This window comes from Gavialis gangeticus, unplaced genomic scaffold (genome assembly GCF_001723915.1).
Source record: "Gavialis gangeticus isolate Ggan-Ray unplaced genomic scaffold, GavGan_comp1, whole genome shotgun sequence".
Taxonomy (NCBI): domain Eukaryota; kingdom Metazoa; phylum Chordata; order Crocodylia; family Gavialidae; genus Gavialis; species Gavialis gangeticus.
The window spans coordinates 1,636,890-1,653,061 of record NW_017728965.1 but is presented as its reverse complement, the minus strand read 5'-3'; the positions used below and the strand labels follow the sequence as shown (position 1 = coordinate 1,653,061).

At 41.8% G+C, this 16,172-nt stretch overlaps 1 protein-coding gene across 1 annotated transcript in view; it reads left to right on the top strand.

The window, feature by feature from the left end:
* LOC109288546 (zinc metalloproteinase-disintegrin-like NaMP) overlaps positions 1-16,172 on the top strand; it is a 52,087-nt gene that overhangs the window by 12,730 nt on the left and 23,185 nt on the right. The window contains exons 5-13 of the mRNA XM_019504119.1: positions 786-862; positions 2,145-2,337; positions 3,330-3,392; positions 6,029-6,100; positions 7,547-7,716; positions 9,427-9,511; positions 12,490-12,620; positions 13,988-14,165; positions 15,368-15,457. Of these exons, the coding sequence (XP_019359664.1) occupies positions 786-862; positions 2,145-2,337; positions 3,330-3,392; positions 6,029-6,100; positions 7,547-7,716; positions 9,427-9,511; positions 12,490-12,620; positions 13,988-14,165; positions 15,368-15,457 (1,059 nt within the window). The remainder of the gene's footprint in view (positions 1-785; positions 863-2,144; positions 2,338-3,329; positions 3,393-6,028; positions 6,101-7,546; positions 7,717-9,426; positions 9,512-12,489; positions 12,621-13,987; positions 14,166-15,367; positions 15,458-16,172) is intronic.

Sequence of the window (16,172 nt, the reverse complement as noted above, 5' to 3'; positions counted from 1 at the left end):
GTCTGTGGCCTTGTCCATGCTACACTGCAACAAAGTTTTCATTTTAACCTTGGCGTGTGCGTGTGTGTGTGCGCGCGCACGCGCGTGCGTGTGTGTTTTAACAACTGGAGTGTAAAAAATAAATATGCTCAATTGTGGAGAAGTTACAAAAAATAACAGGAGTTTAGGTGGAGTAAAGCCTACGTTAAGACTTTTGAAGCCCTGGGTTAACGTTGCAGAGGCTATTTCTGATTGTTCCAACGTATTTATTTTACCGAATGGGTGTGTGTAAAACAAATGGCATCCACATTTGGTTAAATGCGGTTCCAAATGAAGCATGCTGACTAAGAATTCCAGCATCACTGATACTTCTAAGTGGTCAGATAACTTTTGGCTTCTCTTGCAACACTTGGAGGTATGCAACAATTGTTCATTGCTTTCCCTAATGTTTGTTTTATCAATAATTCTTTCCAGTATTTAGGTGCCTAACTACCTTTAAAAATCTGGCCCTATGTCTCTGAAATATTTTTCTATGCTGGACAGAGGCTGAACTGGGTGGATTTGCCAGCTTTCAGGCAGTGTTGCGTTGAAAGACTAGCATAATGCTACCCCACCAGACCAAACTTATGAATCATAACATTTTACTTTCATCTGAGGCAGAAGTTGAAACTTTGGAAATTTGGACAATTAAAGTGGATGATCTAGAGGGTTCATTAAAGTGGATGACAATTGAAGTGGATGATCTAGAGGCCTATGCCAAGCCAACAACTTGCCCAAAATAACAATATAACACTGCTTTTCAACAGGACCACTGTTACTATGAAGGTTACATCCAAAATGACAGTGATTCAGCAGCAAGCATCAGTGCCTGTGATGGTCTAAGGTACGATTGTAGCTAATCTTCAACATTGTAAAATGATATTGATAAGAATGTACTTGTCATTCTCAGAGGCTACTTCTTCCCAAATATTACTAATGCAGCCAGCGTTGCATCCTGGGAAATCCATTTCTGAAGGAAAGGAAAAGATAAGATATAAGGAAATAACCCTTTCTGTGATGTGAATTCATGCATTTCCACTCTGGTTCTAGAGCTAAGCAGGAGTTTGCAAGATGTGTTGCCAGAACCTGTGCTGACAAATCAGCAGAAGACAGTTGTTGTTCAGCACTGAACCAATGCTTTTTGTACATTGTTAGTAGGAGCTGTGTTGCAAGCACTCCACTCTTTTGCATGCAACAATTAACTGAAAGATCTGTTTGTTCCTAACAGATTTCATGGCACAGTTTGGCAAGGCAAGAACATTAACCCTGGGTCTTGTCTAGAAATCTGAAACTGGGTATCAATTGATTTCAGCCATATTTGCTGTCAAGTAAAACCACTTGCTTCCAACTGACACATTCTGAAATGAAATGTTCTGATCTGAGATGTCAAAACAGTTATTTTGATCAAAACATCTTCTGTTCAGTGATTGAGACTTTCTAATTGAAATATTCTGAACTTTTCATTCCGGGGAAAACGTCGGTATTTCAACTTCTCATCTCAACAAGTGTCAAAATATCAGCATTTCCCAGAAGAGGGAACTTCATTTTTCAGTCAGCTCGGACAAACGCAAAAGCCATCGTCAAATTTCTATTGCATATGCCTAATTCAAATATAAATAAATCCATTGTCTTGACCTAATTTCCCCTAGCTTGACATTATCTGACTTGGAAACGTCACCTAACCAACTAATTTCCCAAATTTCATAATGACACAGTGTTCTTTACTTCCCTTTTTAACCTTCTGGTACTCTAAACAGAAGCTGGTTAATGTTTTCCACATTTCATCACACTGGTATGTAAAAAGGTCCATATGTACATGTAAAGGCAGGGGTGGGCAAAATGCGGCCCGGTGTGGCTCGCCAGGCTGTTCTATCTGGCCCGTGAAGCCTCTAAAAAATTTAGAAAATTAATATTTACCTGCCCCTAGTTGCCTGTCATGTGGCCCTCGATGACTTGCCAAAACTCAGTAAGCGGCCCTTTGCCCAAAATAATTGCCAGCCCCTGTGTAAAGGGCTAATAGAAGAAAAGTGTTATATGTAAAATACTATTGTTTTGTCAAAATCCTATGAATCCTTCACAATTATTGTCTTTATTGTAATATGAAAGGCTATAAAAATGTTTTCCAGAGGATATTTCAAGACAAGAGGTCAGAGATACCTTATACAACCCCTGAAGCTCAACAATAGTGAAGAACATGCAGTCTTTAACTATGAAAATTTGGAAGATGATGGGACTCCAAAAACCTGTGGTGTAACCAACACTACGTGGGAATCAGGAGAACCTATCAAAAAGTCATCCAGATTGAGCAACTATGAGGAAGTTAGTATAAATCATGAAATAAGTTAAATGCTTAGGAGAATTTTGGGGGACTGCTGTTTTTAATTCCAAATTTGCAAGGGTGAATTTCATAGATTTCGTAGACCAATTTATTGGTTCATCAGCAGTAACTAAAGGATAATGGGAAACTTGGATTTGCATAAATATTGGAGGGAATTCACGGTGGAAATGCAGGAAAGGGGACAATCTTTTGGCAATGTGTTTCATATATTGTGCACTGGCTGATAGCAACAGGTGACTCCGTGCCTGTAAAGCTGAACAACTTCTTTATAAAGGCAACTATTTACAGAGACACTCTAACTATGGCTGGCATGCCAGTGATGCACACACAGACCTTCTTCCTGGTGACTCCTTGCAACTCTCTTGCCCTTCAGGCAATGATCCTCCCTCCAAGTTCAATACCATTTACGGCAATGTATATATTGTTGCTATAGTCAGGATTCATAGCTTTACAACTTAATTCACCAGTGATTCTTTCACTTTTCTTTCAGACCAAACTAAATCTTAAATCAGCTTCTGTAACTACGGTCTGGATTCTCTAGCCCCTTCACACCTTCTGTGGTCCCTTTCAAAATCTTTCTATGCATGAAATACTGCAGGGTTCCACCCATCTACCATGAAGAAGTGTCCAAAGTAAATGCACAGATATTGCATGGTAAATGCAGGTTTTACACAGCAAAATAAGCCACATGCTTGTGGCACCAAGCAAACACAGCTATGCTGCTTCTGGTTCAGGAGGCCCTGAACCTACACATGCAGAAGAGCAGAGGATGTGGGAGTATGCTGCTGCTCAGCACAGCAGGTTATTGAGACAGCTATCCTGTTAGTTCCTCAGCTGTAAAATGGAGGCAACAGCATTGCTGCTCTGAGGAACTTAGATAGAGGAACTACTTTATTATAAAATATTCTTCTAGAATCTGAAGTGGGCAGGTTGAGATAGTTACTAATAATCTTTTAAAAAATGCTTTCTTTAGAAACAAAAATACCTGAAAGCAAGAAAATATATTGAATTCTACATAGTTGCAGACAATGCCATGGTGAGTATTCAAAAAACACTTAATTTTACCTTTACAAACACAATGTGTGGGACTGTAAAAGCATTCAGAGTGGGCATGATTATGTTCCCTTGAAAATCAGTGCAAGTTTTACTACTGATTTCAAGGAGGAGCAATTAAACCAATAAAAGCATCCTATGAAGGTCTGAAACTTGGAATGGACAACAAGGTGCGTCACAAATAAGGCTCACTATCCACCAGCTGCTCCAGGGCCTGTAGATCCCACTGGGCCCTGGGGACCCCAGTGGGATTCTGGGGAGTGCATCTCAGTATCTGCACAGAGCACCTTGCAGATCAGATCATAAGTTTGTGAACTACCAAAGAATGCTTTGTTCCCATTACCTTTAGCAAGTAAGTTCAGCAGCACATTGCAAAGCTGGGCCACTCTTGAGTAGAGGGCACAGGGAGGACTGCAAAGAAAGGCATTTAGGGTCAGCAAGGTATTTATGAGACATGCAAGGGCTTGCAAATAAGGAAGGAGATTTTTGAATACAGGGAATAACATACAGCTGGTTTTTGATCCTGTTATGCAAGTAGGATATGGATATAAAAACAGTTCTGATCCTAAAAATACTTAAAGACTTGACTAATTTTAAGCACAAGTACAGTCATAGTTGCAGGCAACAGAAACACCAATGGGCTTACCACTCTTTGTATATAGGATCAGATTCACAGCTCATGATAGCTTTGACAGTGGGGTCTTAAATTTACTCATTCTTCAGCATCATATTTAAAATCCATCGGGTCCAATACTTCCCAATTCATGGAATTATATCATGCGTAAATTGGTTTCCACTATCTAAACAGCAGAATAACTGGAAAGGCAAATCACCTTGGCATGAAAAGGAAGAAAAAGTAGGCAAGTAGACCTAGTCCATAGTTTCTAAGAAAGCTGTGAAAGCATAGCACTTCCATCAGATGGCCCAGTTTTCAGGGGGGAAGTTTACTTAGGCTCCAGCATTTGCCAAATGCAGAAACTTGACACTGGCCCAAGAGCAATTTCTTTTAAAGTAATTTTCATAAAACTTGCTGTTACCATTTGTTTTTATGTTCTAAGAGCCACATTCTCATACGCTCTAAGGCCTCTTTATATTATTCTGGCAGTGTAAAAGGACCTTAAAATGGGAGGAAGTAAACTTTATACCTGCTATAAGGCCCCTTACACTGCTAGAACAGTGTTGTCATATAAGAATGAGAATCAGTCCTTTAAAATGAAGAAAACCAAATCTATATGAACTCGGGGGAATTTTCTGCTTTTGTGCTGAACCCTTGAAGTCTCTAGAGAGTTGCCTAAACTATGGCAACAGAATGCTAAGTTGTGCCACTGAGAAAAGCACCCCTGCCCCCCAACTCCTTCCATGCATCAGTCCGAGACGTGAGGTGCTAAGGACAGCCTGGAGCTGCCCCCAGCACTGTGCACAAAAGTGACGGCATAGGGTCACTCAGAACACAATCCTCTCTTCAGCTGCAATTGTGCAAACTGGAATTAAATTAAGTGCTGGAGACTTACCGTGGGGGAAAATGGATATAAATGGCATCAGAATAAGGTCTTAAGTATTTACCTTCTATTTAACTTCTCTTTACTTTCTTTGGTCCCAATGCTTCCATCAGATAGGACACCCAATCAAAAAACCATTGAAGTCAAGGAAACAGTATTCCCATTGGCTTTAAGGGGTTTCAGATAAGACCTGAAAGGTTTATTACAATGAATAATCTAACTAATTTTATATTGGCAAACACTTGTGGTAAGAAGTGCTCAATCTGATAATAAATTTAGCAAGCCTCTGGTATTTATAGTTATCTTAGCTTCTAAGCACTGACTTAAAAATATTGTTACTGTAAGTGAGCAGACCAGATCAGATCAGATCAGATCCTAAGTTACTGTAAGTGTCTGCAGACTAGCTTATGTATCACTTAAAATCTAGAAACGGAGCTTACATACTACATAGGCATGGTGTTGAGTCCCTGCACAGATCCAGCTACCTTCCAGTGGAAGCATTTTGAAATATATTCACAAGGCCAGGCCTTGGCTTAAAGTTAAAGGAACACCTGAAAAATGCACAGAGGGGATCAGGAAAGGCTGAAAGAACTAGAGCTGTTCATTCTAGGGAAGAAAAGACTGAGGTGAGGATTTGAAAACACCTTGAAATACCTGAAGGGGAATTGTAAAAAGGATAGAGACAGACTTTTGCCTGTGGCAGGATTAATACCAGTGGCCTCAAACTGCATCAGAGGAAATTTAGGTCGGAGATTAGGAGAACGTTCTCACTATGAGAGTGGTTAAATGTTGGAACAGGCTACCTAAAGAAGTTGTGTAATCTCCATCCCTGGACATTTTTAAGAGGATGGTAGACAGTTACTCAACTGAGATGATCCTGCCTTGAGCAGGTGCGTGGACTAGATGACCTCATGAGGCCCTTCCAGCTCTGCTTTCTTACAGTCCTTTACAATATGAAATGAATGTTTGATGAAATGGGAAACAGATCAGAAGTTACTGTACTTTAAAAAATACCATCGCTTTGTGATACGGTTTTATTTGAAGTGTTCAAAATCATTTCTTCTAATCACTTTTCATTTTTCTTATCCAGCTACTGATGATTTTCTATTTATTCTTGCAGTATAAAAAGTACAAGTACAGTGTCCCAAGTGTAAAGGCAAGAGTGTTTGAAATAGTCAACTACGTCAACATGGTAAGTTCAGTTGGTTGAGTAAAACTGCCTAGAATCCATAAATTTTTCTCTGGGAATGTGAGCATTTTTTTGTATTTTGTATTTAGGAAATAAATAATTTCAGATTCACTGGCATTTATGAGAGTGAATAAAACAAACAAAGGTCCAAATTAAAAAAAAAAAATGAAAGAGGTATTTGTCCCTTCATGTATATAACAGCAAGAGAACTGCAGTATCAAACAAATGACTTAAGCCTAGAGACAGAGCCTCACTCTATACACTTCACAATGTCAACTGCACATTTAAGGGTGCACTCAGTTCCATCCGCCAAGTTATTAACAGAGATATGATGAAGTATTGGAGCCAGACAGATGCACAACAGACCATTATAGAGCTCTGACAGACAAACAGCTTCCCGCTCTAACTTATGACTCTTTATAGAAAGCGCCATGAGTTAGAGTGATCCCCCCACCCCTCCCCATCCAATAGATGTTCACTGTTGGTTCAGGGAAGCTTTGGAGCTGATCCAGCCAAGGAGCTGCCTGCCTGCAGCCTCTCTCCCCTAGCCCTGCCCTGCCTCCACTCCCAGCTCTGGTGCTGTCTGCAGCATGGGAGAGAGGAGTGTGGGGGGGAGCTCCAGGTTGGGGGTCTCCAATGTACCCTCCCCACCCTCCAGCTCAAGCTGGGCAAACCCCAGTATGCAGCTCACTCCCCTCCCTTCTCCCCTTCCCATCCTGCAGACAGCACTTGGTGCGGGGCTGAGCTACATCAATGCAGCCCTGATCATGTGCAGGGACTGACAGAAGTTAGTAAAGATGCTCCGCTTTGGACTACCCGAAGGTGAGGGTTAATTTGTCAATCCATTGGACACTTTTAAAGTGCTCTGAAGCCATACACTTTGGTCTGGGCATAGTTGTAGAGCGCTTTCAGGGAGCCAGTTGTATGACAAATATCACTTCTGTCAGTGCCCATAGATTCCCACTTGATACCTCTTCCCAGTTGGGTATGATGCATAACGATGCAACCAGCTGGGTATCCAAATTCCGGTAGTTTCCTCTAGACTGTATTTCCTCAACTTAATAATGAGAAAGACATCCTTAACTAAATCAAATATATTAAAGAAGGGTTTCGGGCTCATTATCTTAGCAGTTGTTATTAAAAACTGCTTAATGCTTGTTGAAAAGACAGGGTGCATGCTTTATTTCTCTTAAATGCAATTTTTTTCAAAATTACTGTTAGAATTTGCAACTGTGAATTTTTCTGTATTTGGCTGAAAAATGGGGAAACCTTTTCCCCAACAATTTGAAGATTTTTGTGTTTCAAAGTTTTGTTGGACTCCTAAAATGCAGAAAAGTTCACACTTTGGAAATGATCACATTTTGAGCACTCACAATGGATTTATTATCAGAAAATGTCCTTTGTTCTGAAGTGTTTACTGCTGACATCAGTGATGTCTTCTCATTTCAGGTTTATAAAATGATAAATATTCATGTGGCACTAACTGGTGTAGAAATCTGGTCAGATAGAGACAGAATAGCTGTGAATTCATCTGCGAGCGACACCTTAGAAAAATTTTCATCATGGCGTGTTTCAGATCTGCTGGAGCGGAAGAGACATGACAACAGTCAGCTACTCACGTATGTGTCATGTTCTCTCCCAATGGTATTTCCAACCATGTCCAAGGGGTGTGTTTTTAAAATTTCTTTACAGATAAACCAAACAAACAGTCTCTAAAGCTGGAAACAAACATCTGTTTTGTGCCACCATAGTAATTGTTAGGGTGCACAAAGCAAAAGCCTATGCCCTTTGTGCCCTACAAATGCCTTTGTTTGTGGCCACAACAGAAGACAGTAGTAATCTGTGCAACTTTTTCATGGCCAACATCTATTTGCTTTATGGTGCAAGAGCATCCTGGAGCTGCCTGCATCCACCATCCACCCTGGACAAGTACTTCCAGGGCTTGACAGACCCGGCCCTATGAATTCCCATGAAAAATCAGGCTTCTCAAGCCCTGGGAGCACCTGGCCAGCTTTCCCTTCTTACAGAGACGTGTCCCCAGGAATCTCCAGAGCACATCTCTGCAAGCAAAGAACATGTCCCCTATTGTCCCACGTGATCAACACGCAGGAAAGCGGGGACATGCGTTTTGCCCAGTGAAATGGAGCAGCTGTGCTAGGCCATATCCCAGCCCAGATGATCCACATCACTTGGCAACCTCTATTTATATCCTAAGGGACTTTGTTTCATACTTTCAGACACTGAATTGTTGCATGCATAAATGGAAAGGGCAAGATCTAAGTCCCAACAAAGTCACTGGGGCTAAGTACAGACAGTCCAAAAGCCCTAGGCTTGATAGATTCAGTCTTTGCAGGTTAGTCTAAGCTGAGTAGACTGAGCCAATAAACAAGGAAACAGGCATTTACTTTAGATTCCAGAAATGTAGCCACATGCCTGCAATGGCCTAGGCTAGAAGCCAGGGCACACTAGAGCACTCTTCCCTGCTGGGCTCAGGGGAAGGGGCTGAGGGGGAAGTGCAAAGCATCCTTGGAAGCTGCGGGGCTGTGAGTTCATTTGAACCTGGAGGGGATCTGAGACAGAAATTTAACCCAATTACAAATTAACCCAAATCAATTTAGTCTGATACTACACACATCCAGGTTTACTTAAAACAATTTTGGCCACTTTGAAAGCTGTTTATGTACACTGAACTTCTGTTGTGTCACAGACTTGAAACTGTTTCTGATCAGTTAACCCAGTTTATGTGTAATTCTGTCCCTAGCCTGGGAGTTTTATGACTGGCTCCAGTGAAATCAGTTGATCATAACTGGATTTCAAGATAAGAAGAAACCATAATGTCCATGCAGTTTGGCTTAATGCACAACACAGGAATACCAGAAAACGTGTTTTCCTAGTATGACTACATTACCATTAAGATTCTGTGAGCAAATCTCATGGCCCAGGGCTTTTGTTGATCATCTTCAGAGGCCAAGAATTTTCTTCCCTTAATGGACAATTGGACAGATGTATTTTAGGAGTTTTTTTCCCCCCACTCACTTTTTCTCAAGTGTCAGGGATTAGACATGGCTAGCCACAGGACACAAAGCAGGGGGTCACTGTTCTGAAGTGGTACAGAAAGTTTTCCTTCTTATATGACATGCTGAAATCCAAGCGATAGCTCGGTTTAACTGTCAGAAGAAACTTTACCCAGGCCACGTTGGCTTTTCTAAAAATCTCCTCCCATCCCTTGATTGGTCCTACCTCTTCAGTTCCATTAAAAATAGCACCTGTATCATCAGGTTTGCAATGAATCATTATGTTTCACATTGTAACTTTTTTATTTCGTACAGAGGGATTCACTTCCAAAAGGGAACAGTAGGACTGGCCTTTGTGGGAACCATGTGCAGTACCCATCATTCTGCAGGTGTTATTGAGGTCTGATTTGCCTTTTTAGCAGTTGAATAGCATTTAACCAGGATGCAATCTTTGTAAGAATGAATAACAGAGCATTTTTGATGCACTTTGGTAATACATTCCATTGCCTAATCACTAAGGAAATGTGTATAGTGCTATTTATTTGTAAACTGAATGTGAGGGTCAAAGCAATCCTATACAAATTGTTGTAAAAGAAACAGATACATGTTTTGACTCTGATAAGCAAATCACAATTTTAGTTTTATTAAAACTAGAAATAAACAAACTGCTTTGTAAATGAATGAATGGTTTGGAAAAGAAATAAGAAATAGCCATGGGACTAAGCAAGAACTCTAGATTTAAAGCCTACTACTGAATACTGGGAAAGTTCACTTTTGAAGTCAGAGTCTGAGTCTGATCTCACTAAGAACAGAACCAAAACATCAAGGCCAAACACTCCCTGATCTTTGATGAAATTCAGTTTTGTGAAACCTTTAGAACGCCTGGGGTCCTAGATGTAACAAAGTGAAGGGTAATGTCTGAAATAATGCAGTGTGTTCATCTTGGCTTCTATTAAATTCCATTATTGATGTTATCTGGACTTCTGTCTAAAAGAAACTTTGTGCCAATAGGGCTAAGATTCCTTGATATAGTATCACAGCAAGTGCAGAATACCGGTCATCCAAAGCAACAGCACTTTTACTTTTTATCCCACCACACAATCTTTAATATTGCATGCAGGCATTCGAGAGACAGAGCATGCATCTGCATGTGCAATTAATGTGACTGAACATACTCCAGTTCAATTTAAGCCAGAGTAAACTAATCCTGGAGTCACCATCTACACATGCGTTTAAGTACGGTAATTTACTGCACTGCTGGATGCCACTTGTATCTGACAGTGCAGTAAATTAGTCTACTGCACCCTAACTGCTGCACACGTGTAGACAGTAATGCCTTAGTGTGCAGCAAATAAGTCCACTGTGCAGTAAAATGTCTTGTGTGGACATGTCTAGAGGGAACAAATGAATGAAAAAAAGTACTAACATAGGGTAAAAAATTAAAATTAGGATTGTCAACAAAGAAATTTCCAAAAAAATTAAGGGATTTAGGTGTCAAAATCTCATAGAAACAGCATGACAATGCTGCCTCTACACCAAAAGTTATACCACTATTACTATAGATAAGCGGCACTAGAAACTATTATTTGGGGGGGGCTGGCCGGTGCAGAGCGCATCTGCCCAACTCTGCCCCTCTCCCCCACAGGGCCGGTCCAGGACTAGCACACGCTGAGGCTGTGCACACAGTGGCAGAAGAGCGCACGGCAGGGGTGCTGGGTGTGGTGCTGCAGCAACGGTGGCACTGGAGCCGCTGTCGCAGGCCCAGTTTGGGGGGCACTAAGCCCCGTTAGCCCCGGCCTTCTGCTGCCTATGTTACTATGGTAGTTAGAGGTGTGAACTTTTAACTGACAAAAGTAATTTAGTATAAACCCAAAGGAAACACCAGAGTATTATATTGGTGGTAAAACTTAGTTCTCAAACTGAAATAAATTATATTAGTATAAGCACTATACTGGTATAAACAGCTGTTTTATATCTATTTTATACTGGTTTAATTGTATTAGCAGTATGGTAGGTGTATTGCTTTAACCTTAGTGGTATACTATTGACTAGCAAAACTCTCTAGTGTGGAAAAACTTTAGGCTTCTTTAAAATATCTACTCTAGGGAAACATCCAGACAAAGATATAACACTGAGTTAAATAATTTAAATGCTCTTCGATGAAGGTATAGTAAAATAAACATTAAGAATTCCTTTCCAATTTTAAATTATGTAAAATAGCTTCATCTTATCTGTTTTATAAAAATAGACACTAGCGCTGTGTGAAGCTTTGGATGGTGATTTGCCCAATTCAGTGGCCAAATCTCTGAATCTGAATTGAACTGGGGACCAGTTAATAGGTCTGAATCAATTCAAAGCTCTCCAAATCTTCAGAAGAGATTCAGAGAGCTGTGATGATTCGGGCAGTCTGTGGTGGGTGCAGCAGGGAGCTGCAGCCAGACTCCAAGCTGGTAACTACTAGGGGTGAGGGAGGCGACCATGGGGTGACCCCTGCCAGTCCCCTGACCCCCGCCCACTCCCTCAGCCCCTCCATGGCTGCCCCATCCGCCCTAGCTCCCGGCATTTAAAAAAAAAGCCCCGGTGTTCACCAGGTGCTGCCTGGTGAGGGGGTGATCCCTGCTGCCCCACACTTTCCCATGCTGCATGGGGGGCTCTGCACAAGCCCCCTGACCCTCCCTTCTCCCCCCACCCCCATGTGCCCTGCCCGGACCAGCTCTGTCCCTTTAAGAAAAAAAAATGGAGAATAGCCCCCGGATTCACTGTTCCTGCAGCAGCCTCGGTGCTTTGGGAGGCTCATGCACAGCCCCCCACATGGTGCAGGGCAGCGGGGCTTGCCCCCACTGGCAGGATCAGCGAGTGCAGGGCTTTTCTCATTTTTTTTTCTTAAAGGGCCATAACTGGCCCAGGTGGGACACCCGTGAGGGCCTGGGGGAGCAAGGAGGGGGGGTTCAGGGGGCTTGTGAAGAGTCCCCCATGCAGCATGGGGCAGTGGGAGCAGCGGGGAGTGCCCCCCACCCCCCGTGGGGGTTCCAAAGAGCCGGGAGCTGGGGTGGGCGGGAAAGCCATTGCCAGGCCATGGGGAAGGGCCCGGCTGATTTGGAGATTCGCATATTCAGCAGCAGCTGAACCTCTGAATCAGATTCGACTAAATCGATTTGGGACAGTGATTCGAATCACCGAATTGAACCACTGTCCCCCAGATCGGCCAAATCCAAAGCAAATAGTAGCCGCTTCGCACAGGCCTCATAGACACACACATATATATGGGAATTCCTACGTCTTAGTTATTCAGTTTTTCTTTCTCCTCCCGCCGCCCCCCACCCCCCCCATACATAGTAACAACTCTGTAGAACTATCTGTTTGTTCCCTTTGTCACAGGACCATAACAGCAATCCAATTGCAGTTGGAGCAACTGTAGCACATGAGATGGGCCATAACCTTGGCATGAATCATGACGCCAGCCACTGCAAATGCAATTCTCAGTCTTGTATCATGACAGCAACTCTCAGGTGAAGCTTTTACATTTGCAGACCAGCAGAGCTTGTGATTGCATTAAATTAATACAGCTGTAGTTAATTGTGGGCCTAACCCAAATCCCTTGCGGTCAATGAAGTATTTTTATTTGCTTCCCAGAGCACTGCATAAGGGTTTGAACCTACTATTTTAAAAACAGACTAGTGATTTTATGTGCCTTCTTCTATGGCTGTGTAACTGGGGATTTCCTGAAAAGGCCTGATTTCAGAAAGACCTCAGGCAATGGCTTTTTGAAATACAGGTCCTGTTAGTCTTCAAGCTGGGACTGTTTGAAATGGAAGCAGTCAAAACTCACAATGGCAGACAGAACATCCTTGTGATGTTCGTCTCCTGCTGATAAAGGCTTATCTATAAATGATTAAAATAACTGTTTCTTCCTGTGGAATGAAGAACCCAAAAACCATGAATCTTGTGAATACTTCTGTAATGCCTTGTGGTGAGACAGAAGTTACCCAATCTGTGCAAGACATGCATTTTTTTCACATCCTGAAAGTGGACTTTGCAATTAAAACAGTGGATTTATTTTATAGAGTGAAACTTGCACTTCCGATAAGCACACGTCAAGCACCCTGAGGTTCCCAGTACAATTTGATTTAACTTCAGTTAAAACACATTAAACATAGACCCTACTTTTCTCTTAGGCAACCTATTTGCATTTTATTAAAATGGGCTTGCTGCATTTTTTCCAGGAAACCCATCGATACTGTGTTTATTCAGTGCCCATTAAAGTCAACAGAAAAATTCCCGATGACTTAAATGGGCTTTGGAACAGGTCCCAGATGAATAATGTTCGTGTAATCCATACTTAAACACTCTTGATGCATGCCATTCTATTGTGACTCCCACTCTTTGTTTTGATGCCCCCCCACCGATTTTCTTGGAAACTGCATTCTTTATTTACTTCTCTTTTTCTTATCTGCTCATTTGCTCTTTCTCCTATGTCTAAAGAGTGGTTGAGGATTTTTTTTCTTTTGTTATTAATAGTAACTGGATAGGATATTCAGAGCTGAGTTTGAAAAATAACTAATTAATCTTGCTGCCGTGGGACAATAGTAGGGAAAAGTTGAGCTTCTAAGGGTGACCCTGCTACTGTTTTGTAATGCTCCAGGAAATGGAGATGATTTCTGTAGGGTGTTCATTACCTCTAAAATGGTTACCTTTTTAAACTTTTCCCTCCCAAAATATTTTAAAAACTTAGAAATTTTACTTACTGAGTTTGTGAAAAGTATCCTATAGGTGACTAACCGGGTTAGGGCATTAATTTCATTCAGATTCCAAATGGCATTGCTTTGCACAGCTATACTCTTGGCAATAATTGAAACATGTTGGTTCATCTCTACAGCTACCAAATCCCCAGGGAATTCAGCTCATGCAGCCTGCAAGCGTACGAGCAATATATTTTGAGCAAGATGCCACCCTGCCTCCTCAACGTTCCTGAACGACAAAACATAGTAGCACCCCCTGTTTGTGGGAATAACTTCATAGAGGAAGGAGAGGACTGTGACTGTGGAACTCCTGAGGTATGCAGGAATAGTTTTGAAAAATATTGTACATATACGTAACACCACAGAAGCTCTGGGTCTTTGAACATAACCTACATTTTGATAGATATTCACAAAATCACCTTACTGTTGTACAATAAGTCCTGGTTACTTAGAGGACTTGAGAGACATCTGCAGCTTTCTGTAACTTGTGGGTGGAATACAGCGACTCCAGTGCAACTGGAATTCAGGCCCTTTGTCTTCTGCCATGAGAAATGCAGGACCCCATAGAAAGGCAGGCTACTCACTTTGCAAAAGTGAATCTTCAGTGAATGGACCCTCAGGTGACATCTACTTCATCTTTGAATAACCCTGAGTTAAGTAAAGAATTAAATTTTGGTAAGCTTTGCGTGTTTCTGACTTAAACCTAGAAGAATTAAGGTAGACTCAAGTGGTCTTTAGTCCACGGAAGCACCTTCTTTGCTCTCTCCTACTTCTACAATCGGCACTACCAGCAGTTCCCCATGGAGTATTCAAGCAAATGTCATAAGCTAAAATATAGTGGAGCCTAAAAACTCATATGGAAATGTATTTCAACCATTCTAAAAGGAAGCCATGTCAGAATGACGGGTATATCTACACAGCAATCCAGACACTGGATTGCATCTTGTATAGAGAAACCCAAGGTAGCTTTAAACTAGGTCACCTAGCACAGCAGCATAGGCCTCCATGAGAGCTACCCCATCCCATCCCACTCTTAGAGTAATTACTTGGCAGTTGATACCTGGGCTGCTAGAGTCACACTGCTGGTGTGAACTCAAGCTAGCTAAATTATAGCAAGCTTGGATATGTCCACTTGAGCTGCAGTCACTTGCCATCTGCAATGCAATATAGCCAATATCTGTTCTGAATAGAACTCCTGAATGTTGAGTCCAGAAGAAATCATATGCTGGTTATGTCAGAATAAGGTAGAAATGTCTTATGGGAAGGAATAAAATCAGCAGTTTCCTCAATCTTGTAGTTTTATAATTAACCACACAGCAGCTAAGAACATTTAGTATCAGATTTCACTGTACAAAAAATATTTGATGCAGTTGTGTTGCACAGATCCATCTCTTGGTCTCTCGAAGCTAATACGAGGCTGTCCTACTGAGAACGTGCTAATACTAGGTGTGCTATGGGGAAACCAAAAGACAAAGCACTGTGCTGTACCAGTAATGTTATCTATGAACATTTCACAGGAATGCACAAATGTCTGCTGTGAAGCCGCAACATGTAAACTGAAGCCAAATGCTGTATGCGGATATGGAGAGTGCTGTGAAAACTGCCAAGTGAGACGCTTCTTCATTCACATTTATTCTGCAGTTACTCAAGGTTTTTGGGGTGTAGAGTCAAACAACAAGTGCCAGCAAAACGGCACTGTGGCTGTTAGCATTTTTCACTGTGGTAGCATCATAATAATAACCAGGCCTCACCTATCCCAAGCATTTTCTACTGGAGTTTTTCAAAGTACTGCACAGAAATTAATTTGGTCTTTCAAAACTCCTGAGCACTGCCCATTGTTTTGTTCAGTTTCCCAGGGCAGGTTTCGGGAAACTGATGTTCCACCAGCCAGATCCTCAGCTGGTGCAAACAGGCAAGTCTTAGAAGAGAGTGTAAACAGGCCTAACCCCAGATGAGGATTTCACCCAAGCAGTTACTGTGATTCATACAGTAAGTCTGAGGCAGAAATGGGAAATAAGATACATCTCATAGCTATGCCCCAACCACAGAGCTGCTCATTTCCTTCCTATTAAGTCATGTGAGAACAACACTTTATTAAAGACAAAGAAATAACAACAAGTCTCTGCTCCAAGCAGATTCAAATCCAGACTGGACATTACACAGCGAGATACGAACAAGAAAGGATGCATGGCAACTGGTCTATGTGACGAGGGTTTGTTAGTATAAAGGCTCCGTTTTGCAGGGAGCGTGAAAAGATCACACCTCCTGGCCAAGGAAACTATGCCAGCAAACTCTCCCTTTCTACCCCCCCCCCCCCCCCCA